We start from the raw sequence: 25,564 nt of genomic DNA, 5'->3' as shown, positions 1-25,564 counted from the left end.
CTGGTGCTGGTATCTCCCACTAATGGTTTTGTGCGCTGAAGCTGAGTGTGAACTCCAGGGCAGGATTAAATCCTGAAAGGGATTTGTGCATAGTCATTTAATAAACTTCCCACTGGAAGACAAACATTGGGCAGATAATCTGTTATTCTTGTGGCTACTGAACCTAACAGCTACCAAAAGCAGCTTGTTTGCTATAGATCAATAGTGCTCCTCGAAGTATACGTTGACTCAGGAGAGGACAGTGATCAGTTTTAGCCTAATCATGAAATGCTGTGAATTTTTGTTTTCAGCAAGCAGTAGGTGGATTGCACTTCTCTGATAAAAACTGATTTTAAACACGTAGTTGACAGCTCTTCCAGAGGACATGAAATGTCTTGCTCTCTTTTAACGTTGACGAGCAATAGTTCCTGTGTAGAGGAGCTGATGAGCCTGCACTGTGGGGGCTGAAGGTGGCCTGTGAGTCTTCTCCTCCGCGTTGTGTAGCAGAATGAGCATGCTGAGGGGGCTAGGAGCTGCCACTTGAGCGGTTGTGAGACTCTGTGGGTAAGTTGACTGGTGGCATTGAGTTGCTTGGAGAAAGCAACTGGTTCCCCTGGTTCCTGCCAAGTTTCTACTGGTACATTTCTGATGGAGGGCAGTTGGTTGCCAGTACAAATGGGACTCTCATAAGCTACCATGGTTTACAAGGGATATGAAACTTTTTAAGTGTGTAGAGAAGATGCCAGGGTATTAAATTCCAGAATGAAATATGGGATGTTGCTCATTGTCCAGAAGGAAATCATGGAATCACCTGCTTCCAGTGTAGCAAAAGTGAAGATTTTTCTCAACATTTGCCACACAGCCATGAAACAAATGGCAGCATTACGAGAGTGGGCTGCTTTTGCTTGGAAGGAGTCACGGTGGGCTGGCCTGCCGCTTCATTGAGCGAACTGGCAGCCTGCACGATCACAAACCGTATGGGAATGTTGGATTAAACACCAGATCCAAGAAGCTTGGGACCTCTGAGCTGGAATTTGGGGCCTCTGATGAAAAAATGCATGTGGGAGAGAGATGTTCATTGTTCTAGCTAGCGCCAGGCTCAGCTTTCAGGAGAGTGCTGTGTCAGCTGCCTAGAAGAGAACAGGTCATCCTGGTATCAAGAGACTTTCCAACAGCTATTCTGTCTCCACCTTCTCCAGGAGAGTTTAACTGTAGTATGACAAGTATTTCTCCAGTGGTGGTGATTGATTGGGCTCCACTGCAGGTTTGTGCTCCTCTGGCGTTCCCTTGATGCAGTGAGACAACGATTTTTGCGTTTCTATCTTGCACTGATTTGAAGAAGTTAAATTTTTCCACCTTCCCTCCTCCTCACTCTTTGTTTTTTCCTGGATTATTTTTAATCTGCATCAGCTACCCAATCTGGTTCACCGTGGGACTGTGTGAACAGCTGAATGGGCTCAGTGGGAGGGCTGGGAACAAGAGGATGGGGAAAGAAAGGAGAGGAAGGATGGAGGAAGAACGACTGAAGCCAACACCTTGGCTGAGGCAAATGTCAGTTTATGCTTTTAGATGAAAAGCCTTTTACATGTTCTCAGCTTTTAAGAGTTACCTTCTTGGGTGGGAGCGTGCTAGGCTACAAAATTAGCACTGCTTTTGAGTCTGTGGTACATTTAAGGTGCGTTTGAATGGCACGGGGAGATACAACCACAAGTCAGTCAGGCACGTATGTGCTAGCTGCATCTAACACGTTTAAGTCCCAGTATGGCCCCACAGCGCCTGGTGTGGGCACCTAGGATTCCCGGCAGCTTTATTCCAGTGTGCTGGAGACTGAAGGTCTGCAGCTGAGTTGGTGGGGTTATTCTCGCTCGCTAGATTAGACCTGGTATTGGTGCGCCTCTCTGTGCTGCAGTCATACTTCTCATTTCAGTGTAGCCATCCCCAAAGTTTTTAAGAATGGCAGCATGACATCATCGCTCTGTTATTATTGGGTGTTATTAATGCGTGTCTGGGGACCGTGGTTTGACCTGCCCCCATCCCGTTACATACCCCTGGTTGGCATCCAGAGTCTCCTGGCAGCATTCAACTCCTGACATCTGTACTGCTGTGGGCGAGCTGTGAGGAGATGGGTGCATTGGTCCTCTTCACATCGCAATGATGTCAATAACAATTTTCTGTGCTTTTCCCAGTAAAGAACCAAAGTACAGAGCTTGTAAGGAAGCTTGCACAGAAACGTGTTGAGTCTGGATCTGGAGCATGTAATTCAGATAATTTGACTACAGGTGCATGTGTGAACCCTCTCCTGTCCCCTTGCTGGGTTATCAGGGTGTATGTATTTTGCAGGAGGAGTTACTGTGGGTTTTTTTTTGTTTGGGGTTTTTTTTTTCTTTATTAACTTTTAGCTGAAGTGGAGTGTTTGAAGATAATTTGAGCTGAGAGTGCATGTAGTGGAGAGAGGTATTAAACAACCAGTAAAGATAATAAAAATGAGAGTTTATTCTTGCAACTTACAAATAGGTTTCTGCGGTCATTTGCCCTAACAAATATAGGGCAGCTTCTAGCTTATCACCTTCCAGCAACAGCCAGGCAGTGGGTTTCTTCATCTTTTCCTTTCATTGTTTCTGGTTATGCGAGAGTTTATCATCTTGTGTTTTACAGCCTTCCTTTCCTTCCCCGTCTCCCCCATATTGGACTGCTTCAGTGTTCATTAGCCTTTAACTGAGAAACATTATGTGGTGGGAGAGTGTGTTGTGAGCTGACTTAGCTGTGTTTAGGGGCTAGACCAGTAAGGGTTCTGTCAGTACACACTCCGTGGATTTGTAATAACCGTAAAGTTGTCTGCAGCTGGCAAAATGGAGTGAAAGTACTGAGTTTGCTTCTGCCATCTGGCTTCCCCCCTCCTTGTCCCCGGCAGGGTGGTGCTTACCTGTTGCCTCTTCTCCTTTTTCTTGGCTGCCTCTTTGGCTGGGTTGGTGTTCCTGGCCTGTTAGAAAGCCAGCACAGCGATGGGGACGGTTTTCTGGGTTAGCGAGCTGAAGCAGTTCCTGGGCTGGGGCCTGCCAGGAGGCTGGGCTGGGGGGCACGGCTGGCTCGTGCCAGGGGCTGGTTGGTGGTTTGGTGGGTGGCCGAGCTGCCCCTCGGGAGTGCCTGCGTGCTGTTCCCTCAGAGCCCCTCGGTCGTGTTTGTGCGTTTTGCCTTCCAGTGATGGTGAATAAGAGACACTTAATAAGAAATGGTGGAAGAGGGACTTTCATAGAATCGCACAATGGTTTGGGTTGGAAGGGACCTTTAACGGTCATCTAGTTCCAACCCCCCTGCCGTGAGCAGGACATCTTCGACTACATCAGGTTGCTCATAGCCCCATCCAGCCTGGCCTTGAATGTTCCCAGGGATGGGGTATCTACCATCTCTCTGGGCAACCTGTGCCAATGTTTCACCACCCTCACTGTAAAAAATGACTTCCTTATATCTGGTCTAAATCTACCCTCTTTTAGTTTCAAACCATTACCCCTTGTCCTGTTGCAACAGGCCCTGTGAAAATGTTTGTCCCCATCTTTTCTTTAAGTACTGAAAAGCTGCCGTAAGGTCTCCGCGGAGCCTTATCTTCCACAGGCTGAACAGCCCCAACCCTCAGCCTTTCCTCATAGGAGAGGTGTTCCAGGCCTCTCATCATTTTTGTGGCCCTTTTAAACTCTTGAAGTATCTCCTTTTGTTTAACTAGTGAGATTTTGGGTGAGTGTAAGAAATTTTCCTTTCACTTGCATCTAGTTGTTGTTTTTCAAGTAACTTTTGATGTTTAAACATCCTAACTTTAAATAAATAAAGAGTACTTAAGCTCTCCCCACTAAGATGAGAATAAGGTGGTTGCTGTTACTGTGTTTACTTTGATTTATAAACTACTCCTGAGCAGTCTAGGGTTGCTTGAAAGCAGGGGTGTGAACTGTTGGAGGTCACCGCTCGTAGTTCTGCACGCCTTCTGGCAACAAGTAATCTGTTAAGCCAGTGTTACTTCTGCACCAAGGAAGGAGTTTTTACGCTGTGTCTTATTGCTTTGTGAGATCATTATTTTTTGAGATCCCCAGCCAGGTAACTGACCAAGCCCTTCAGCTGCTTTGTCTGAGTTTCCCCGTGAGGTTTAGATAACTAGAACTGGGGGGAAAGGTGCTCTTGCAAGGTATTACGGTTCTAGGCCTTCAGTATGTTGGAGCCCTCTGCTGTAGATCTAATATACAAAGAGGCCCTGCTTCAAAGTGTTTTTTTTAAAGTCTGGTATGATTCCTTCTCTCTTCTTTACTTGTAAAACCAAATTTGGTCTGTTGGACTGTCTGTTGTTAACAAGAACTAAGAAGTTTCTGCTGCAATTATTTAATGTGTAAGAAAGCGTTGCAGTAGGGAAAGGCATCGAGGAATTTTTCACAGTATAAAAGACAACTTTCTTTTTAAAAGGAACTTTGTTATGCCACAGTTCAAAGGGGGTTGAACCCTGGTGCTTAGATGAATAATTTATTGTCCATTGCAGATGGCAAGTTTCTCATGTCCAGTGAGAAATGGGATACGCTGTTTCTGGAAGTCAATACGTTAGGAGGTTCTCGGGATTGGTGCTGAATGTTCAAGCATAACAAAACTTAAGCTTTAAATTTATCTGGCAACCTTTTTATGTGCATATATTTAACAAATTTTCTTTAAATATACTGTAAAATCTCAGATGAATTTAAGGAAGAACATGTTCATTCTCTTTAGAAGCTTCAGGAAACGCCTTGTCTTCTCTCCCATGCTGCTCCTGCGTGTCTTGCACGCTAGGGTTTTTTTGGGTGATTCTTAGTGGATTGAACACTATTTGATGCCTCAAGATGCATGGAAACCATTCTTATCTCAGCAAAGAATTCAGCCTGTAAAGACAATAGCCTGTGTACTTCTGATTTCCGTGTTTGCTTCACAAAAAAAACCTAGAAATTTCAGCTTGACCTCCATGAAAGGTTTTTGTGTTTATTTATAAGCTCTGATGGGTTGGGTGAGACCTAGGCCTGACTCAGCAGGGGAGTCCCCTCAAGCAAAGCTCCTGATCCATAGCTTGGGTCATCAGTTCACTGCCAGTGTGGGGACTCATCCTTTACCTTTACGTACATCCCCATTGCCTGTGGGGTGTGAGTGTGAGTAGGGTGTCTAGTGAGAAACATGAAGACTTCCTCAGTTTGTTATCCCCTTCAGCCATAAGGGAAGGCTTAAGTCTTGAAGAATTAGGTTTTCTTTATGGTCTTCGGGAGAATTAAACCTGTTTGGTTTTGGTGTATCACTCCTAGCTAAAGCTCAATTTCTGCTTTCTGGAGTACGTGAAGAGGCAGATGCATCACTTTCGGAGGAAGGACCTATGAAGGACTGGTGAAGCTTTCAGACCTGTAGCATAGCCCTGAAGGAACCATGCACACAGTCTCCTTTTCCAGCTCTTTGGCTGGATCCTCTTTAGGAAGGAGGAGTGTTCCTGAGAGTTTTTACTTGACATTGATCAATGAAGCAAAGCAAAGAAGTTAGTTGGCAGCTTCAAGTGAGCTTGTAAGCGAAAGAAAAAATGTAGGCTTCTCGAGTCTTTTGCACCTGTGCTGCTTGCAAGCTGTTTAGTCTATGTGGCACCTGGGATTTCACAGCTCTGGTTCTGTACGTTGCCAGATCACCAATCATGAACTGTGTCAGATGCGGCCCATGGTAATGTTTCTGTTAAATTGCACATGATGTGCTCTGGTTAATTCAGGGACTTTATGCTTTTATTATGCAAGACATAGGAGGATAGACGACACTTGACCAAGCATAAAGTTAGTGTGGTGTGAGCAGATGATTCCTGATTTAGCGCAGAGCTTGTCCTTACAGAGTTAAGTTGTCAACATCTGAGCAAATTTGAACCAGCCAAGTGAGACCGTTTATGTGGATGTTTCCTTAGCTGGGCTTCCACAGCTCGGTGTGCCTCTGCAGCGAAGCAGGTCAGGGAATTGGTTGGGTTTGGAGACAATTTTTTGACCTGGGTGAGTTCCTAATCAGGTTTACCATATGTGTGCCTGCCTCCTCCCGTCCAAGGAGAAACTGTCACAACTTGAGGGGGTGGTATGAGAGGGCGGGGGATGAATCAGCTTCACTGGCACTCTTTGTTTGAACAAACATCTGCAAAACTATGGCAGGAGTTTATACTTCATCCGTGTGTTACATTGTGAGGCCATGGTGGTTTGGTCTGGCACTGAAACCCCTACTCCTGGACTGAATATACTGTCATACCATGGCCTAAGCAATTAATTCATGTTGACTAACTGAAGTCAAACATTGCTCTTAAACAACTAAACCCAAACAAAACCCAGAACTTTTTTATTGTTGTTGTTTTGTTTGTTTCTTGAGGGTGATACCAAACTTGGTTTCTGAGTACTTCAGAGGTTCTTGTTTTAAAACTCTTGAGATACTTGCAGGGAACATGAAGCTGATTTTTTTGCCATCTTCCGTGCTGCCTAATTATCTTTTGAAAAATAATGTTGCTTATCTGTCCTTAGCGATGAGAATTCAATGGAACAGGCTGTTCTCTTGGGTGCTAGAGAAGATTGTTAGGGTGCAGTTTCAGGATATTCCTCTTCTGTGCACACCCCCCCCCCCCCCCCCCAATACTCCCCCATGATTTAAGGAGTTCTGTTCTTGCTAGTGTCTCCATCTGCTCAAGTATTGCTCTGGCTCTTCTGTAAATTAGACCATCTTGGTCTTCCTGTATAACCCACCTTTGGTGAAAGGTTTTTCTTTTTTTTAAGCCTGGACTGTTTTCATGAGCTGGTTCATGGTATTGCCCCACAAAAAGCTGTACTGGCGCAGCTGAAATGACATAGGCTCGCAACTTTTCTACTGCCGAAAATGTTGGTATAGCTACATCTTTGGGAACTGAAGTGGCAGAAGAGGCTTTGTGTCCAGAGGACTTCGAACCATGCTTAGATATGTCATGTAAAGCAGAGAATAAAAAAGCGGTTCTCCAGGAATACTTAGTGTATGCTTGTCCTGCAGGAAGCTGGAGGGAGTTGACTTGGTTAACCTCAAAGGTCAGCACCACATGCAGATGTGCCTCAGTTACGGCTGGGATATTGGGAGTGGATTAATTGAAATTGGTTTCCTTGTATTGCTATATAATTGATTTCTAGCAGCAGGATTGCTGCTTCATCCTCAGGGTAGTACTTTGGAAGCTTTATTTTATTTCTAGGTTTCTCACAAATTCTCTTTTCGAGTCTTGTCTGTACACAGTCTCCCGACTTTACCTTTAAGCTGGCATCCCTAGTAGCAGTTACTTCAGCGCGGCGTAGTTCTTAGATAAGAAGAGTGACCCATGAAGTACAGCTGACACCCGTAACCTCTTTTTCACCAGTACCAGCAGATTGCTGTCCTCTGGTTTTTTCCACAGATCTGCTGCAACTGAAAACAGCCAACAGTGCTGTGAGGAACAGAAAGGAGGATGTATACTTTATCTGAAATTTGTGTTCTTTCTTCCGTGAGGTGGTTCTTCACGTTCTTCTGCTCCCATTTCTTTGTAATTTTGCAGCTTTTGCTGGGAGAGCTACCATGTGGATGAGTCCTGTGACTTGCCCACAGACAAAACCTTGAGTCTCCAGATTGTTGCTGCTAGGTGGAATACCTGCCTTTCTCCCCGACACAGAGGGTAAATGTTTGGGAACACACTTGGTCATAACGAATCAGATCAGGAGTTAATCAAGCCCAGGACCTGCCTTGAACAGCACTGACGATAGAGGTGTTGGGAAGTGTGTAAGGAAGCAAGCGTTTTTGATAATTCCCCCAAATTCACTGCGGAATCTCCAGTGATTTGCTTTAAAACTGTTAATTGTTTCTGCAATGGGAACCATTTCCTATCTTCAATTGTCTGCCTTACCTTTTTCGCTTTCTCTTGTAGTTTCAGTATCTATGTTTTTAAGATAGGGAACAGTGCTCAGAACGTAATTATCTTTGAGACTTCTGTGCCTCTGTGAAATGTTTTAAATCACACCAAGGGTTCAGGAGTTAATAGGGAAGAACTAATGCATGGATAATGGAGTTGCATAAACCTTGTTTCGCTAAGACTTAGGCAGAAAAATGATATGAGATAGCTGGACAGGAATTTTTCTTTCCCACTTTGACATGGTAGAAAACAAAGGACAGAAGACCTTTGGACAGTTCCAGATCCCTTAATGTTTCAGAATTTGAACTGAATCGAGCAACCATTAGTTTGTCCAAGTAAATTGCATGTTATTAACTTAGATGGGTTTTTTGCTTCAGGAAGATAGGGGATATTTCTCAGTTTGAGTAGTGTTCTGTGTGGTAGATATTTGAGTTTTTGTTTGTAACCATTACAGGTCCTTCAGAGGTTTGGTTTTGGGTATTTTTTGGTTTTTGTTTGTTTGTTTGTTTGTTTTTGTAGCGTATCTAACTACATGAGAAGAGCTTGCACCGATAAAAGATTATATCAGCTTTTTTATAGGTGTGTGCATAATCCGTAGTCCTGTTACATGGACTTTGCCATGAATTGCTTCTACTTTAGGGTTACAGCTTGGGGAGTATTGAACCTGGACTTTTGGAGACAAGTCAGAAAAACTGGTGTGTAGGTTTCATCTTAAAACAGCCAAGTTATTTTGGCTGTGCCTTTCTAGATACAAGTTCTGCACGTTTGGAAGAAGATGTAATGGGAACATTTCGTTTACCATATGAATGTGTAGATAATCCTTGTTTCTTATCACTTTACGGTTTGGGAATTTTTAAGGTGAAGAGATAAAAAGCTATTCCTGCTTTTTTATGTTCGTGGCTTTGATCGCGTTCTCCAGGGCAATCCACCTTTAGAAATAAGAGCGTAGCCATTAGAAAAAGATGAATTAACAAACTCAGGAAAATCACTGCCTGTTTCTTACAAGCATGCTGACTCTGAGTGGAAGTGTGATATTAAATTATGATAAAATAAGGTATTGATATTTGCACTGATTATCCGGTTCTACCCATTTTCGTACGTGTGCGTGTTTCATGGGGACTTGGCAAAAAGTATATGGGTTTCTCACTTGTATATTTATGAATTTGCCACTTTTTTTACCTTCTCTCTGCTGGGTGCTGGAATGACGTTTTGTACTGTGTTATTGAAAATAAGAGTAGAAGCTGGTATGAAACTTGAGAACATGGACGGCTGCCATACGTTTTGAATACATGAGGCAGAACTTCCTTTAGTACAAAGCAGTCTTGAGCTGTGCTTCTGCGGGCGTGTGTGTGTAGATGCATGCTTGGAATTTGATTGTCATTATAGAGGCTTTGGTTTATTAAATGAAACTTGAGTTGTCTTTTCCTTGCATGTATCCGGACTCTTCATTTTAGAGCTCCAGCCTTCTTTCAAGTCATGTTGTTTTTCTTGGAGAAGGGTTGGAAAGGGGAAGTTGAGCTGAACGTGCTGCATATCCTTGTATACAGATATCTATAAATTTGGCTTTTTTAGAGGTTTTATAGTATATTATATGAGCTGATAGAATGTGGAGAGGCTGTGTGTTTGCTCACCACTAAAGTACTTGGCACATGGATGTTGTTATGATGTATTTGGTTTTTAATATCTAGGATGTTGTCTTCCCAGTATGTCCCTGTAGGCTCAGGATTGTACACGCACCCTTGTTATACTGTCTGCACGCCCTCCAGGAGGATAAAAGCAACGTTCCATTGTAAGGGCTGGTCTCTTAGGAGAAACAAACATTTTACATAATTACAAAACAGCATTGTAAATTAAGATTTTTCCATACATATAATTTCAGTGTGTAATTAACTAGACATAACTATGGAGGGAGTGTGCTCGTATAACTCCCTGCCTAGGCCAACTCTCAACATCTACTGAACCTGGAAAGCTATGGGAGCTAGCAGAGGAGTCACGCTGTAGAAACTCCCAAGTGAAGACTATTTACTGCCAGGCTGAAGGAGGAAATCGTAAAGGGAAGGGTAGGGCTGCAACAGTTCCTTTAAGAATCTTTTCTGGCTCCAGTCTGAGAAGCTCTAAGTACATCAGGAGAATTTGGCTGTGGATCGCTTTGCTTGCACGTGGAACCATCCCACCCTCATTGGACAGAGTTTGCGATGTCTGTAGACCTGATGGTGACCTAAAACATTTGACTGACTGCCAGAGCCTGCTGGGTCCTGTGACCGATAGCTCTTGAGGGTGGCTGCCTTCCTTGCTGAAGGAAGCCTTGTCTGTTGTTACCTGACTTGGGACTGTTTTCACTGCGTGTTGAGAGATGGGATAGTCACTGTTCTGGATGGATGTGCATGCACCAAGTCAGCTTGTCATTGCTAACTTGCCTGCAGTAAACTTCCTAGATATTTTGGGCTTAAGGAAGTGGTGCAGTGGTGTGTTAATCTTGATCGATTGCGGAGAACCAGACTCTCTGCTTTAGCAGTGAAAATATGTTGCTTCGGTTATTTTTCCCTGTTTTGTTGTAGCTAAGGTTTTTTGTTGAGACCAGGCAGCTAATCTTGAGAGCATGTTATGCGAGTAGTGGATTCTTCTCATGAGCATGGTTCCTTTTGAGACCTCTATCTTGGTTAAAGATTTCAGTCAAGGTTTATTTGTTTTGATCTCTAGCCTCTCAAGCCTTTTGACTTGGTCACTTGCTCGGAAGAGCAAAGTTAGCTTGATTTAACTGGGGTACCTCAACCTATCATTACTAAATGTAGTAACGGTTTGCTGTTAACAGTATGGAGTGGAGATTTCTGCAGGAATTAGTGCTTGCTTTTGCCATGTCCCTCGCTAGATGACTATAGGTATTTCAGATGCTTGTGTGCCTGGGTTGTTGCTCCATTTCCACCCCTGTGTTAGGGAGTTGAGCAGTAGTAGTGGTGTTGCCCATAGCACAGCAGGCTGAGGATGAGGCAACGTCTCCTGTGCATGCAGTAGCGACAAACGCTGCTGTCTAGTAAATATGAAATGAAATTGTGCTGACAGTATATCTTTAATAACTTTGTTGATCTGTGAAAGACATTAAATACCTGGTTCGTGTATCCTGCTAGGTGCATAGGACTTCATAATTCTTTTAGCAACAGGAACTATTTCAGATTTGCTTTTCTGGTAATGAAAATATTGCGCTGGTAAGGCTTTCTCTATTGAAACTCTGTCTGTTCTGTAACTAAACATTTCGTCAGGTGATTGCTGTAAGTGACGCTGTTTTTTGAACAGCCAAAATGGGACCTGGGCTCTGCCAGGTGAGATTGCTTGACTTTTAGGCTGAAAGCAACATTAGCCTCTCCAGCATCCTCTTTCATGAGAATGTAGACCAGGAGGGATTGTATTATCCAAAGTGTAAAGTGATTGACAGTTTCAGGACCAAGCTGCTGAATAATTTGAACACTGGAGCTTACCAAAAGAAACTGGCCTAGAATTGAATTGGAAATTCAGAGTATGAGGAGGCATAGATTTCCTGTAAAAGAAGTCATAAAGTAAGCAGGTCATCGTAAGTTTATGCACTCTCTTGATGCTCATCTTTAATTCAGGGCAGCAGCTTTGTGGATTGGGCAGGGGAAATATTTGCAACTGTGAAGTTACTTCTTTATCACGTGTCTGGAAATGCACATTGTATAGCGGTAGTGTGTGGGAAGAGGAAGGCTTCAGCCTCCTTCGTGTCCTGGGTACATCTGTACGCTGATGCAGTACGCAGCGTGTGAGACTTTTCCGGAGGTAGGGAGCAGTCAGCGAGGTCAGTCCTCGGAAGGCGCTTGTAGCCTGAAAGGCAAATGCAAGTTGGGAAGGATAAAAATACTTCTGGGCATTTTTGCAACTTGATCACCTAAAAGCCCATAAGGTTATTAGGTAGGTCAGACATGTCTAATCTTATAAATATATGACCTCTAGACAATATGTGTTCTTTCTTTTGTGGTACCCTCTCCTGATTTTCTTTTCCCTGGGCTGATGTAGACTTAACCAACAGCTAACATGAAGAGGGCAGAGGGAGAAGATAATCTTAGAATAATGTCTTAAAAGTGTATGAGAGCAAAAAGAAAGTCTGCTGTGTTTATTGCTAGTTGAGAACAATGATTTTACTGCCTTTGTGGAAAATCTCCATCTTCTGTGGTCTGTAGGGCTGTCATTCTAGCTTTAGCTGCTGTACTGTTGCAAGTGTGTTTGTCTCTGTGTGACAGCAGTTTAGTACCTGTGTAATACAGCAGTATTTTCTACTAAGTTGTGTCTGTTCTCGGCTTCAGGAAAAAAAAGTTACAGGATAGGCTTTTTGGGTAGATTGACCTATGCAGGTACTTCTGCTCTATAACAGTACAGGCAAGAGGAAGAAAGAAATGTTGAGTTTGTGTCAGAAGGTGGTGATACGCAGGATGGTTCTTGCCGTCTTGTGGTATTGCCACACTCCTTAGTCATTGCCTTAGCCTGATCATAGAGAATTCTGTAACGTGCATGAGTGATGCTGTTAATTGTCATCGTGGTGTGAGTGCATGGCTGATTAATTCAGGGGTTGCGAGTTTAAGCTGCAAGCTGTTGTGAAGGTATGGGATTGAACCTCCAACCTTCGTTCAGGTGGTTGGGTGGTAGGGGGTGAGCTCCGTGTGTTTACGGCGGTTGTTGCTGGTAAGGAGCTGTGCTGCGTGCATGGGCTGCAGAGCGGGTAGGCTGGTCCTTTCAGCCCTGTGAGCAGGAAAGCCAGTAAATCAGCAAGGACAGGCAGACTGTTGTGTTTGAAGAGTCTGACTTGTTTCGCTTGCTGTCAAGCTCTTCTTTTCCATCCTTAGACTTTATTTTTTTGTTTTAGTCTACTCTTTCCTTCCTGTTCTGTGGTAGGAGCCAAGATGCATATCTTCCTGTTTAGAGGTTAGTTAATTTTGTCTCTTTCCCCATCCTCTTTCAGCCCAGGGCACGGAGACTGACAGTTGTGCACCTACAGGATGTCTCCCATTGACAGCTGGGTTGCTGGCAGCCTGCAGAGGGTTTCTCTTATCCAATGTGTGCGTGTGTGCAGTTGTAGCTGCTGTCCTGAAAGCAAACTGGGAATAGTATTAGTTGGGTAGGCAGTCTGAGGAGGATGCACTTCCACGGTGTGGAAGGAAGCTGGAGATGAAGGGGACGCGCTGCTCAGGGGGCGAGGAGGTGTTTTGTAGGGGTCAATGGAGCATCGTGCTGCACCTCCTTTAAACCCGGTGTGTAGGAAACCAGCCTTCACTGGTGGTGTTGCTTGTGGAACAATTTTAAGAGGAGCGTTCTTGCCTGCTAAAGCATCAGTTTGGGGAGTGGCTTATTGTACAAGGGAAATTTTAAGTATATGTGGAACAGTGAGTAACTCGAGCATTTCTCTGTGAGGGATAGCATTTTAATTTTAGTTAAAGTATTTAAAATCTCTATGAAAAATGCAAATTCCTCCCTTCTGTTCTGCTCATACATTCTGTTTTGTGTGATTTGCAGTGCGCTTGCGCTCTGCATTACTTGCAGAGAGGAAGAAACCCTTTTCCAGGTAATTTGAGTAATGGGCAGTAGGTCTCCATTAGTTGCATAGCTGCTGGTGAAATGCTTAGCATAGTTGTGGGATTAGTCTGAAACATGGATGAGATATACTGGGCTGTGCATTTGTGTGACAATATGAAGTCATCAAGCACTGATCTAAGTATGCACCTGTACTGTGTGTCCTGTGTCAGCTCTTGAACCATCCGGTGGGACAGCCTGGGTTCTGCCTTTCTGCCAGCCGTCTGCAGTTCGCTGTTCTGTGCGAGGTTCCTTTCCAGTTACTGATCACAGAGTCTGGGTTTGGGGATGTTCTGCTGCTGAGCAAAACAGTGTTTGGAGGGTTTTATTGTTCAAAACTGTCAGATACCACTGTGAGCTGTTCTTTGGTAAACCATTCATCTGTGCTAAAACTTTCTTTACATCCATGCCAGATTTTACAATCAATAAACTGTAGTTACATAAAAAAATTGAGTTAATGTTCACTTGACATAGAAAATGTGCCTGTGAGAATATTAGCACATATGTGCACACAAAAGAGCTGTTAGAAAAATTATGTGAACTATAAAGATTTGTAATGGTCGCATGAAACCCATGGAATTAAAGACAAGTTGTATTTTCAAGACAGAGATCGATGTTTTCTTTAATTTTCATTTTTTATTTTCAGTCACAGTGTTCGCAAATGTAAGATTTTTGCGTCAGCCTCAGCCAAAGTGCCTGAAGCAAGGGGTAGCTGGTTGTCTTGGGAGTAATGAAAGGGATGGAGGGAAAGAAGTTGTCCTTTCTTCAGCTGATGAAGCCTTGACTGGAGAGGTGGCTAGTGAGCTTGGAGGCACCTCAAAGCTTCCACGTTCTCCACTGCAGCAGCACCTTGGTAGGGCATAGGTGGTTCTGCTGTGGGAGAAAAGGCTTCTCTTTGCTGATCTGTAAAATGCTTAATGCCTGTTGTCGTTATTTCAGTCAGCAATTGTGACTGCTGAAGCAGCCAAAGATCTGTTTGGTGTTGTGACTTCTGGTAGAGTTGGTCAGAGTGATGTTGAGCCTGTTGTTTCCCATTTGGTGCGCTGTACAGAGTGGGTGCTTGGGGGTGGAGATTTGGGATCTGGTTACTTGGGTGTTTTAACCATTTCTGCAGACTTTGTTTTTCTACAAACCGAATGTCCAGTCCGAGTTCCTTAGGTGAGATTGTTCTTCAGTCGAAAGCCTGCAGGGAAGTGATGTTTAGGAGGAACAGACTCTTGCAGTCAGGAAGAAGTCGCTCAGATGTGTGTTAGTGTGTGTGAAGATACCTGATGAGCAGTCTGAGAGGTCTGGAGCATGGAATGCATAGAAATAAAAAAATGGGTGTAGTATTTCTGTGCTTTATTAGCCCTGGTTGCACTATGTATGGTTGAATAACCCAAGATGTGCACTGTTTGCATATTGACATTGCAACCTCGTCACTTGTCACTCCAACTAAGACCACCCTGAGACTCCATTGTCAAGGTGTCTTTGCAACTCATGGTGTATGACACGTTTTTTGGAAAGAAGAGCTTGGAAACCATTTTGGGGGTTTGTAACCCCTGGGATTGTTGCCTTGTGACCGTGCTCTCTGCTTGGGCAGCTTGGCCCTGCTGAAGGGACCCCAGGGTGCTGGAGTTGTGTGCGGGCTGCAGGACCTGCTGGGTCACTTGCCCAGCGCTCGCTGCTGGGCTCTTGTGGCAAGCACCTTGACCTGCTTGCTCCAGGGCTGGTGGTGGGTCACCAGAGCTCTAAGCCACAGTCTGAAAAAATCGGTGTGGTACATGGCGACTTGGAAGGGCTGCTGTAGGGTGTGATGAGTGGATGCTCGGGTGTTTCCCTGACCCTCACAGTGCAGCTTTTGAGGAGCCCTGTGGGGGGATGTCTGCCTTCCTTTGGTATCTCTGCTATCAACTGCCCTTTTAACAAGTATTTCGGGCAGATTGAGGCTAACAGCTTCAGTAGTTGTCCTTATTTACAATAGGCTGGCACCACTAAACGCCTATTCAGCGGTGGAGTGCCATGCTAATATGTTCCCTGCAGATTGCCTGAGTCCTGCCTAGGGGCTATGGGTGAGCTGGGAAATCTGGAGGGAAATCCTCTTAAATTTAGTAGATAGTCTTGGAAGGAATCGTTGTTAGATCTCCATGCAAGGTCAGCACCCGAGGGTGGGTGCCTGCGGCTATGGGTGAGCTGGGAAATCTGGAGGGAAATCCTCTTAAATTTAGTAGATAGTCTTGGAAGGAATCGTTGTTAGATCTGCATGCAAGGTCAGCACCCGAGGGTGGGTGCCTGCGGCGGGGAGGTGAATTCAGCCCTCTTTTTGCCACATTCAAGGCTTAGGGTTTGGCCTTTGGAGGATTGGGAGAGAAAGGTCAAATCCATTCGGGACTCCTGAGCTTCTGTTTCCTTACCTGTAAAAAAGAGTGTTAAAGATTGGAGCTCAGTGGTACCAAATTACTCGTATGGCACTCCTTGATGCTGCTCTCATTTTTTTGAAGGCACTGCCCTGAGTAAATAACTAACTTTCTTCCTGTAACATAAGACTCCTGCTTGGAAATATGAGCATTACTGACCTGTTTGGCTTACTATATGGAATTTTGTTGAGCGTATTCTAGGATAATGTAGATGTAAAAGATCAGGAAGTAGAGGAAAAGGTAAGATAGGAAAAAAAAGAATGAAACTATACGGAAGAATGCAATACGAAAGAAGAGGAAGCAAGTAAACAGTGTGATCAAAGTGGAAGTAATCTGAACAGAGAGAGAAGGAAGATCTTACACTTTGCTTTCCAGGCTGATAACAGAGCTCCATATTCCCGCCCTCCCCCACCCCCCCCTCCCCCCCGCAAAGTGAGTTTATAGCCTTCCGATTGCTCTAATATATGTTTTTTATACTGGCATGGATTTTGCATTTCCTCGCCTAAAATCCTGGATTTAGCAGGAACATTTGAAATACTGTTTGTGCCAGGAAGTGCATTTGGTATGGTGACTTTAACAGGTCTACATGTGAGGTTTTGATTCGATTCTGAGCAGTTTGTATTTTAAAGAGTCTTTTTTTCTTTTTGTCAGATTATGTCTACTTCGAAAATTCTTCAAGCAACCCGTATTTGATACGAAGAATAGAAGAGCTCAATAAGGTAGGCAAATTTTTCCTTCAAATCTTTTAAGTTAATTGAATTTATCACCTGTTTGATTTGATTAAAATCAAAACAATTCTGTAGCAGTTTTCTGGTAATCAGAAGCTTAAAAATACTCTTATTCTGGTATTTTTCTGGAATGCTTTGAGATGTGCTAGATTGTTCTCCTTTGGTATGAAAGGGCTGAGTGTCAACGACAGGTCATTCTCAAGGTGAGTATGCCCATCTGTAGGGCAGGAGGTTTCTGCATTTCTTCAGTTCCCTGCCAGGAACATGTGATACGAAGATAAAATAACAGTTTGCCTAGAGGATGGAGAGCTCTGTAGTTTGATCTTTCTTGGGGGAGGCTCTTGCTCAACAGGAAGGTTTGGAGCTATTACCTGCTTCCTCAGACTTTATATTTGCTGGTTGTCCTTTGGGCCAGTGTATTATTTCGTCTGCCAGATTTCACTTTCATTGTGTCTAAAATGGAAGCGCGATAGCTGGTATGTGGGAAGCCAGCTGAAGTCCTCGATGCTGAAATTTTACCTAGTTGAGTAGGGAAGACTGTTCTGAAGCTGTTAGATGTGTCCTGAACAAGCCACTCTCTCAGGTTTAATACCAGCATGTCCACTGCAGCCCATAGAGAAGGAATGTAACATTGCTGGTTTGGATTTGAATTTAACTGACTAAAATTAGGTCTTTTTCTTGGGCCACCAGTGATGGAAAAACACATCTTTCTAAGGCAGTTACTTGGAAGAGAATATTTATTAATATATGACAAGTAAAGAATCTGAAGACTAGAACATCCTTGTAACCCTGTCTTTTTAGTGGAGGTCTTTTCCAGAAATACTTTTCTCCATTCCGTTAAGGAAACTATAATAGAGTTCCTAAAGTGTTCTTAGCGGGTCCATAGCCATGAGGTATCAGTAGCTGTATGCCATCAGTTACAGGGTGCAAATTCCTTAATCACTTTCTAGGAAAGAGATTTTTACTGTTCTTTTCCCGCTTCATTTTTCCCCACTTGTTGAAAAAAGAACTTCCAGCCTGGATCTCTCATCTGAGTGCAACTCCTGCTTGAGCCGTAATTTCTCTGACCTACTCTTTGAAACGGGTCTTTCAGGTTGAAATGAATCGTATATCCTGTGTTGCCTTTTTTTCACTGAGTGTAAACAAAGCCTGGGCAATTAAATGAAATAAATAATTCTACATTGGAGCTGTGTTTTTAAAAAGATGGCTCCTCCTTTTGTATTTTAGTTCTGCAAAATTTAAAATTTCTGAATTATTTAACAGAAAAGGATAGAAATTCTGCAGGGTCTGTATCAAAAACTAGTAGGCTGCAAGGGGAAGTATTTGTGCATGTATGTATTGTCTGATTGTTAGGAAAATTTGCATTATAAAATATGAAACTTTTCCTCCATTCACATCTCAACAAGCAGCATGTTTTTATTGTGTTTCCTTGTGGACAGATTGCTGGACCACTACCTTTGTTGCAGATTTCCCAGAGGGAAATTCTAGTTTCTTAAACTGTGTGTCATCACTGTGGTCTTCAGGGACTCTTCAGTAGTAGGATACAATTATTTTCGGTTACATTTTCATTATTTGTTGATTTGTTTTAGAGACAGTAGGTTAGCTGAGGCTGTTACAAACCTGAAGGTGTATTTCCCCTAGAGTTTGCATAAAGCCAGTTTCACAGTTTGGCCGATACCATCTTACAGGACATTTGCCACCTACCTCATTTGAAGAGTTTGAAGAAAAAGAAAAATTCCAAACGTTTCAAAAATTCAGACTTTTTTGTGTATTGTCACAGGGGTAGAGTTTATTGCCTGCTGCAGCTTTCTCGGATCTCCTTTTGGAATGGCTTTTTTGTGTTAGTCATTGTTTAGCTCACCAGTGCTGTCAGAGAAAGAAAACCTTATGTGATTTCTTCTGTGAAAGTAATAATGGCTGGGTTCTTTCTTGCTTTCCTACTGTCCTGCAGAGTTTGGAGAACAGCCTGAACCTGAATTTTGTTGCTCTGTTTCACAGTTGTTTTTATTAGGATTTTAAGGATGCTTTTGAATTCTACTAAATGTAGGCATCACCTGAAAAGTAGCAAAGTTGCTTGTTAATATATTGTAACTAGAGGTAAGTATTTTTTCCCACCCCTTGAGACATCTGCAAATGCAAAAATGGTGATCCCACAGAAACAGTCAGGAGGGAAGGGCCAAGCTCTGTTTCCCTACCCTGGAATGGATCAGACCGGAGTTTGTGTGTTAGATAATGTGTGTGCAGCTGGAGTGTATCTCATGGAGGGTGCTAAAAGGTGATGCTATGTAGCTCTTGTGCAAAATTCCAAATTGTTCATGAAGTTTTCTAGTTCAGTGCATACAGTTCTGTTCTTTAGGGCTCATTTGTTTTCTTTTTTTCCTGTTTCAGACTGCCAATGGAAATGTGGAAGCAAAGGTGGTATGTTTCTACAGAAGAAGAGACATATCAAGTACACTTATTGTGTTGGCAGACAAACACGCAAGTAAGCTTGTTTGTGTTCAAGATGCTTCTACACGAAATTGCCAAACTTGGACAGAACTTTGATATTGCGGTTACAATTATCGATATTACTCTTTGTAAATGTCCTTTCGCTGTACTCATCTTCAGCAAATTGCATTATTACTTTGGCTGACTTTTCTCTCTCTCTTGCTCACCCCTTAAACCTTTTAAAACCTCGAGGACAGAAGTTTTCAGTTAAGGTTGCATAAAGGTATCTTATTTGCTTCATAGGAGTGAACTTCTTAAATTTTGGGATGAGTGAAAGTATTCTCCCTGTCTCATACATTACTTCTCATGGATGATTTGGTTTGGTTAGCAGGTTTAAAAAAAAACACCCTCAAACTTTGTTTATGACTAAATCAAATAGTCTGGTCATAGGAAATCGACTTGAAACATGGCCCGTTTGAAACTTGGCTAACAGTAAGTCTTTTTACACTTCAATATTAGTAATATTTTTGTAGTGACAGCTTTTGTCTGAACATGCTCAGTAAGTGCATTTTAAAAGCACTGAATTTTAGGGCATTCAGTCACTATTTTGAATACTTCAAGTCATTTTGTTAGGAAAAAGATTATGTCTAGGCTGAGAGGAGACTTGAAAACTACAGGTTTTTTTTTGAGTATCGTACTTTCTAATCTAAAAAAATAATCATGAAGCTAAACTATCATAATATTCAGAGGGTTGTTAATGCTACTTTACATCATCCTCTTTTCCATGTATGTGTTGCATAACTAATTTATTGATTTTTATTATTTTACAGAATGTTGTGTTAACTTATGTTGGCATGTACTTCTCTGCCAATGAGGCCAGACACATAAGAGATACCTGGCTGAGTAGAGATGGAAGCTTATTTCTAAACAAAAAATTTAGTGTTACAGCTCTCTTTCCATTATGAAAACAGTTCTAAATTCTAAAAAGTACATACAAAATATAGTTACGTGTCAGTATAGGTTAGATGTTTGCCTCTATAAATCTGTAAGGTAAGATATTTCAAAAAAATTCAGATAGTTTCAAAAAAAAAAAAAACACCAAAACAAAAACACCCCAGAAACAACCAAAAACCCGCACACAGTAGCTGCTGCTGGTAGGTCAGTGCACTCTAAACTCAGAAGGGGTGGAGTGTGGTGCACTAGCTGGCTCTCAAAGAGAGTGTCCATCTCCAGGGGAGAAACAGTGCAGCATGTTACATGACATTGGGCACTTCATCTGGGGTGCTTCCAGCCTGTTTGACTCTGTTCTAGTTGCTAGTGAGGAGTAGGTTTAGGTTCATTACACTTTCCTCTGCCAGTTCAGCATCCCTCTTGTCCCTTCTCTGCAAGGTGATGGATACAGCACTAACAAAACAGTTACCGAAACAAGAGATGTTCAAAGGCGGAGAAAGAGTAAACAGGTGGAGTTACTAAACCGCTTTTAATTGTAAGCAGTTTAGTATGTAAGATGTAGCTGTTAAGATTGCTTAAAATTTAGCAAAAAGCATGGACACCCATATCAATTCATGGCTTTCCTGTAGGCACGTACACAAATGAAAAAGAAGCAATCAGATCTGGGCATGTCAAAATTACTGTTTAGCTGCCAAGCATCATTGTCTTTTAATGTGCTTCTTGGTGTATGTATGAATAGACTGTGATGTATACGTGATATGGATCTACATAGTTATACTGCATGAGGATTGGTTAAATCAGATATTCAATTTTAACAATGAGTATGATGTCTTGCTGTGTTCTCAGTGCTGTAGTGCCATTGGGGAAAACATGCAGCAAAACTAGCTCCTTATTGATAAATTTTAATATTTTCTATTGTAGATTCAAGTCCAAATAAGTCCCTCTGGTTCAACCATACCTTGGGAAAAAAGTAATGTGACATTGAGATGAGATTTGGCTGTGTGGCAGAATTGTCGTAGCAGGCAAAGCTTTTTTGATATCTCTTCAGTGCAGCAGTAGTCATTTTATCCAAAAATACTGAAGCTGGACAGGAGCTTCACCATAAACAACACGACTATTGATTCCTTCATCTGTGTCTCACTTCACTAGATTTAGCAAAGGAAGCAGGTAGGAATGATTCAAAGAAACACATGCCCGAGGATGAAAATGAAAAGTAGTTGAACCCATATAAAAGCTCTTTGAACCTGCAAAGGCTGATTTCTTTTTGTGATGAGAAATTTAAGATTTTTTTTTTTGGTGTGTGCAAACAAGTAGTTAATTGTTCATATTCATGTGTGTTTGAAAGACAGGAAAATTCTTCTATAGCACAGTCCTATTAATAGAGCCACCGGAGACAACTGGACTGTCTCCTGGTGTAAATTTCATTAGTAACTACCGTATTTTTCAGCATGTTTCTTTCTGGTGCAGAATAAAATTGGTACTAAATGACTTCCATTTATTTAGATTTGTTGTCGTGTGGCTTCTTAATTTTACTCTCTCCTCCCTCCTTAAGAAGGAGCTTTTGGACAGCTGTCAGTTCTTCAGTTTGAAAAAAATATCTACATCCTGCATGATATAGTGAAATTAAATTTTGTGGATGTTAAGATTCTAGTACAGATACTCAACACTGTCACTGACTTTGAGTTCATTTCCATAAAGTCTCCTGTTGCCTCATTTTGGTGCATTTGCAGTAGATGTACGTATCTGCATCGCTGATCTTTTAACTGCCTTTGTTCAGCTGATTAATGGAGCTTTCTGACTGCAGACGTTTCTGGATTCACACAGTCTTCTGTTTAAGATGCCTTTATTTGAGACCTACTGTTGAGATCAGTGCAGTGAGAGAACCAAATAATGGGAAGATATGGCCAGAACATAAATGGAAAAAGTATATGTATATTTCTGTAATATTTTTCTCTTGCAATAAAGAAAGGAAAAAAATGTGATTGAGAAATGAATGTTGCAGAGTTTGGTTTTTTTTTTTTTAAAAAGGCACTTTAACTTGTGTAATCAATCAGATATCTGAAACAGACAAGTCTGAGATACGTTGTCTTTTCTCATAACTCTTTAAAAAGACAAATGAGTTTGAAGCAACTTGTTCTGTAGTTGGTGACTATAATTTGGTACCTGATGTGTGCAACCTGATTCTTGGATTTGATCTGTGATCTTACTATTTTTATCATATGATAAAAAGCTTCTCTGGGCTTTCTTATAAATCTTTCAACCTCATAATGGCTTCCATATGTTGTTAGCACTTTTTATTCATAAGTCTCTTTAATCACCTCACAAACTATTCTAGGGAATTTCTCTGCCTGTTTCTGAACTGAACCTGCTTTGTCAGTAGGACACTATTTAGTGTTCTTGCCCAGAGACTTCGTAGTGGTTTAAGGTGGAATATTGTGTGCAAACAAAATCCAGGCGGAACTTGATGAAAGAGAAGTGAGAAAGTTAGTTAAGTTGCTCCTCAAGCACTGTTGGATGCTGTGACTATATATTTTGTCCCTATATAGCTTCTCTATAATGTCTTATATAGTTTCTTATATAATTAAGTAAATATTTCCAACAGTAGGAATATGACCCCGTGTCCCCCCTTCTAACCACCCACCTCCAGTTACTTGTGATCTGTCTTATGACCACAGTTTTTGCTTCATTAAAAACATTTATCCTGATCTGTAAAATGATGAGTGGCTACTTGGTGTAGTTGTTTGGGAACTGAGTAGTTAGTGCCCACCGGTTTGGCAGGTTTATGGTTAGCTTACAGCAGGTGATGTTCGGGTGCCAGGCACACATGGCAGCATAATTTTGTAAGTGCCAAAGCTTCTAAAAGTAAATGTCTTGCAGCAGTGAGATGTCATTACTCAGTCAGTCCATGAGTTGCACGAGACCTGTGTGCCTAAATAGCTACGGGGTCTATTTAGTTTGGTGTTTTTTTAAATTTTAGATAACACCAGCCCAAATGCAGTTTGACAATAGCTTCACAAATTATTTTAATGCATTTCTTCCATTTTATTTCTGTTCTCCTCCATTGTCTCGCAACACCACACATACAGATTTAAGAGAAGTCGAATTCATCAATTCCGTAATGATACTTTTGGCTCTGTTGTTACTGAGAGGACGAAACTATGATTTTTCTCTTCTGGGGGTGGTGCAGAGAGGAAAGATAAGCAAAGTGTCCAAAATAGTGTCTGTTTGCTCTGTATGCTGCCTGCAATATTGGCCGTGGCTGCAAGAGACGATCACAAGAAGTTTTGGAAGGGATCGTAATGGGACGTCTTGATAACACAGCTAACTTGTTCTGAAGTGTCAAGGTATAAGGATTTCTAGTTGTTAAAACTTTCACCATATTTTCTATAGCTATGAATCAATATTTGTTTTTTGTTAGAGAGAAGATTAATAAGGCTGAGTCTTAATATAGACCATGTGAAACTGGGAGAAAGAATGTGGTGTTGTATTGTTCATTTCTTCAAGTGCAGCACTTCCATAATGTCCTTCCAAGCTGCTTAGCTGAGCTGTTAAAGTACCAAGAGTTTAAGCTTCCTTCACTACCAAAGGAACTGTTGTACAAGTCAATAGCGCTGACTTTACTGTTTCCCTGTGTTTTGACCACGCTTTTTTCCATTTTTCTTTACATTTTGTTGTTAGTGATACCATGCTAACCAGTTTTGTTACTACGGACTGTCTCCCAAGCTGGACTCCCTAGTGTGCCCTCTAAAACCTAATTTCTGTATCTTGTTTGCCTTTGTGCATTTCTGAATTCTGCCATGTAGCTACTTGTACGACACCCAGAATGCAGAGAAAGGGCTGGTGCTGTCTACTGCTGATGTCCTAGAGAGCCCAATCTGATCTGTATCAAATTGCTGTCCTTTCTAGTGTCTAGCAAATATTGATGTTTAATTTCGCATCTCATACACACTGTCATTTTAAATTACAGTTACTGCCTCTTGGGTTTCTCCTGCCAACTCAAAGTTTACTCTTTCTAATTATTTTTCCCCATATATGTTAGCTTTCACATGAGTCTTGCTGTTTGTGTCCAGCCTGCCTGTCTCTGTTTCCAATATAAGTCATCTGCAGGCTTTGTTAATGTGCTGTTAATGATTCTGTCATCAAATATCAAATAGTACTTAATCTAATACACTCCTTGCAGCATTCCACTGGCTACTTCAGCATAGCTGATGTATTACTGTTTGTACCAAGACTAAATGTTTAGTTTTAAATCTGCATGAGCACATCTATCAAGCTGAGAAATTAATTTTGAAGTAAGGCTTTGAGAGCATTGGAAGTCCCAATATATGGCACCTACAGTATTCCCATACCATTTACGCTGCAGTACGGTCAAAAATGTGGGCAAATTTTCTGAAAATATTCCTTATATATTTTATATTATTTTTTTTCTTCGAAGACTATGGTTCTTATTTCTCAGGGGCCACCATTGTCTAGGATGAGGTCTGCTTCGCTGAGAGCTTGAGTCCTTGAGCTATAGGAGGGTGAAACGCAGAAGCATCAGACAGGCTGTCCTGGACCAGCCCCTGTTGCGGTTTGTGGTCCGACTTAAGCCTTTGCCGTCTACGTAGAGGCAGTGAGATAGTGCTAGTTACGGTTTTTCCCAAAGCTACTTCTGCGTGACTTCAGGGAGATGCAGAGGTTCCTGTGCTGAATCCAGACCTGTATTCTCTCCTTCCCATGGTTCTGAATGCATTTGCCAGATTCGTTCTTTTCAGTACTAAATCATGGCTGTGGAAAAGGAGGGAAGATGCTTGTGTAGATTTGTTTGTTATTTCTTGGAATATTCCTACCTCTGTCTTCAGGACCTATGACGATTTTACATCGCAGTGGGGAGGGAGTTGTTTGTTACCTGTAGAAATCACAGAATGGCAGGGCTTGGAAGGGACCTGGGGGGATCATCCAGTCCAGCCCCCTCCCGAAGCAGGGTCACCTAGCGCAGGCTGCACAGGACCGCGTCCAGGCAGGGTTTGAATATCTCCAGAGAAGGAGACTCCATAACCTCCCTGGGCAGCCTGTTCATGAAGAAATTCTTCCTCATCTCTGCCTTTTTTTTTTTTTTTCCTTAAAAAAAAGCTTTTTTTTTTTTTTTTGTTTTGTTTTGAAAGGCTGTGCACAGCAGAGCTGGCAAAACAAGAAGATACAAGCTTCCCACCTTCCTTATTCTGTTACAAAAGCTAGACACATAAATAAAATACTAGTTGGAAGATGAGCTGAGCTGAAGGGATGTGGTTCCCGTGATCAGCTTGGTTGTGCTGAGTGGTTTCGTTTTGTTTGTAGATTTGATTGGCACATAGTGGTTAATATATTTTTTAAAAAATGTAATTTTTGAAAGCTCTAGGCTATTAAATGCACTGGAGATATGAAGTATTTTAGGTTGCTTCTTACAGTTTTTTTCCCTGCGTTACACAGTGCACTACTGTCATTCTCCAAAAAACTGTTGTAAGTGCAGGCGTGAATGCCTTTTCATTTGTGCATCCTTCGGTTTTTGGGCAAGCCAGCCTGGAACTTGCTGACTTGTTTGTGGATTGCTGCTGGTGTATTTATAGTGTAGGTCAGCAGCCACAATATTA

The 25,564-nt window shown here is 42.1% G+C and overlaps 1 protein-coding gene across 3 annotated transcripts in view; it reads left to right on the top strand.

The window, feature by feature from the left end:
* MTA1 (metastasis associated 1) overlaps positions 1-25,564 on the top strand; it is an 87,180-nt gene that overhangs the window by 2,894 nt on the left and 58,722 nt on the right. For all 3 annotated transcript variants that reach the window (XM_075422378.1, XM_075422377.1, XM_075422379.1), the window contains exons 2-3: positions 16,501-16,568; positions 18,966-19,059. In XM_075422378.1, coding sequence (XP_075278493.1) covers positions 16,501-16,568; positions 18,966-19,059 — 162 coding nt within the window. The remainder of the gene's footprint in view (positions 1-16,500; positions 16,569-18,965; positions 19,060-25,564) is intronic.

Source organism: Opisthocomus hoazin, chromosome 6 (genome assembly GCF_030867145.1).
Source record: "Opisthocomus hoazin isolate bOpiHoa1 chromosome 6, bOpiHoa1.hap1, whole genome shotgun sequence".
Lineage (NCBI taxonomy): Eukaryota > Metazoa > Chordata > Aves > Opisthocomiformes > Opisthocomidae > Opisthocomus > Opisthocomus hoazin.
Note: the sequence above shows the minus strand (reverse complement) of the source record. Positions and strands in the feature narration are given on the sequence as shown.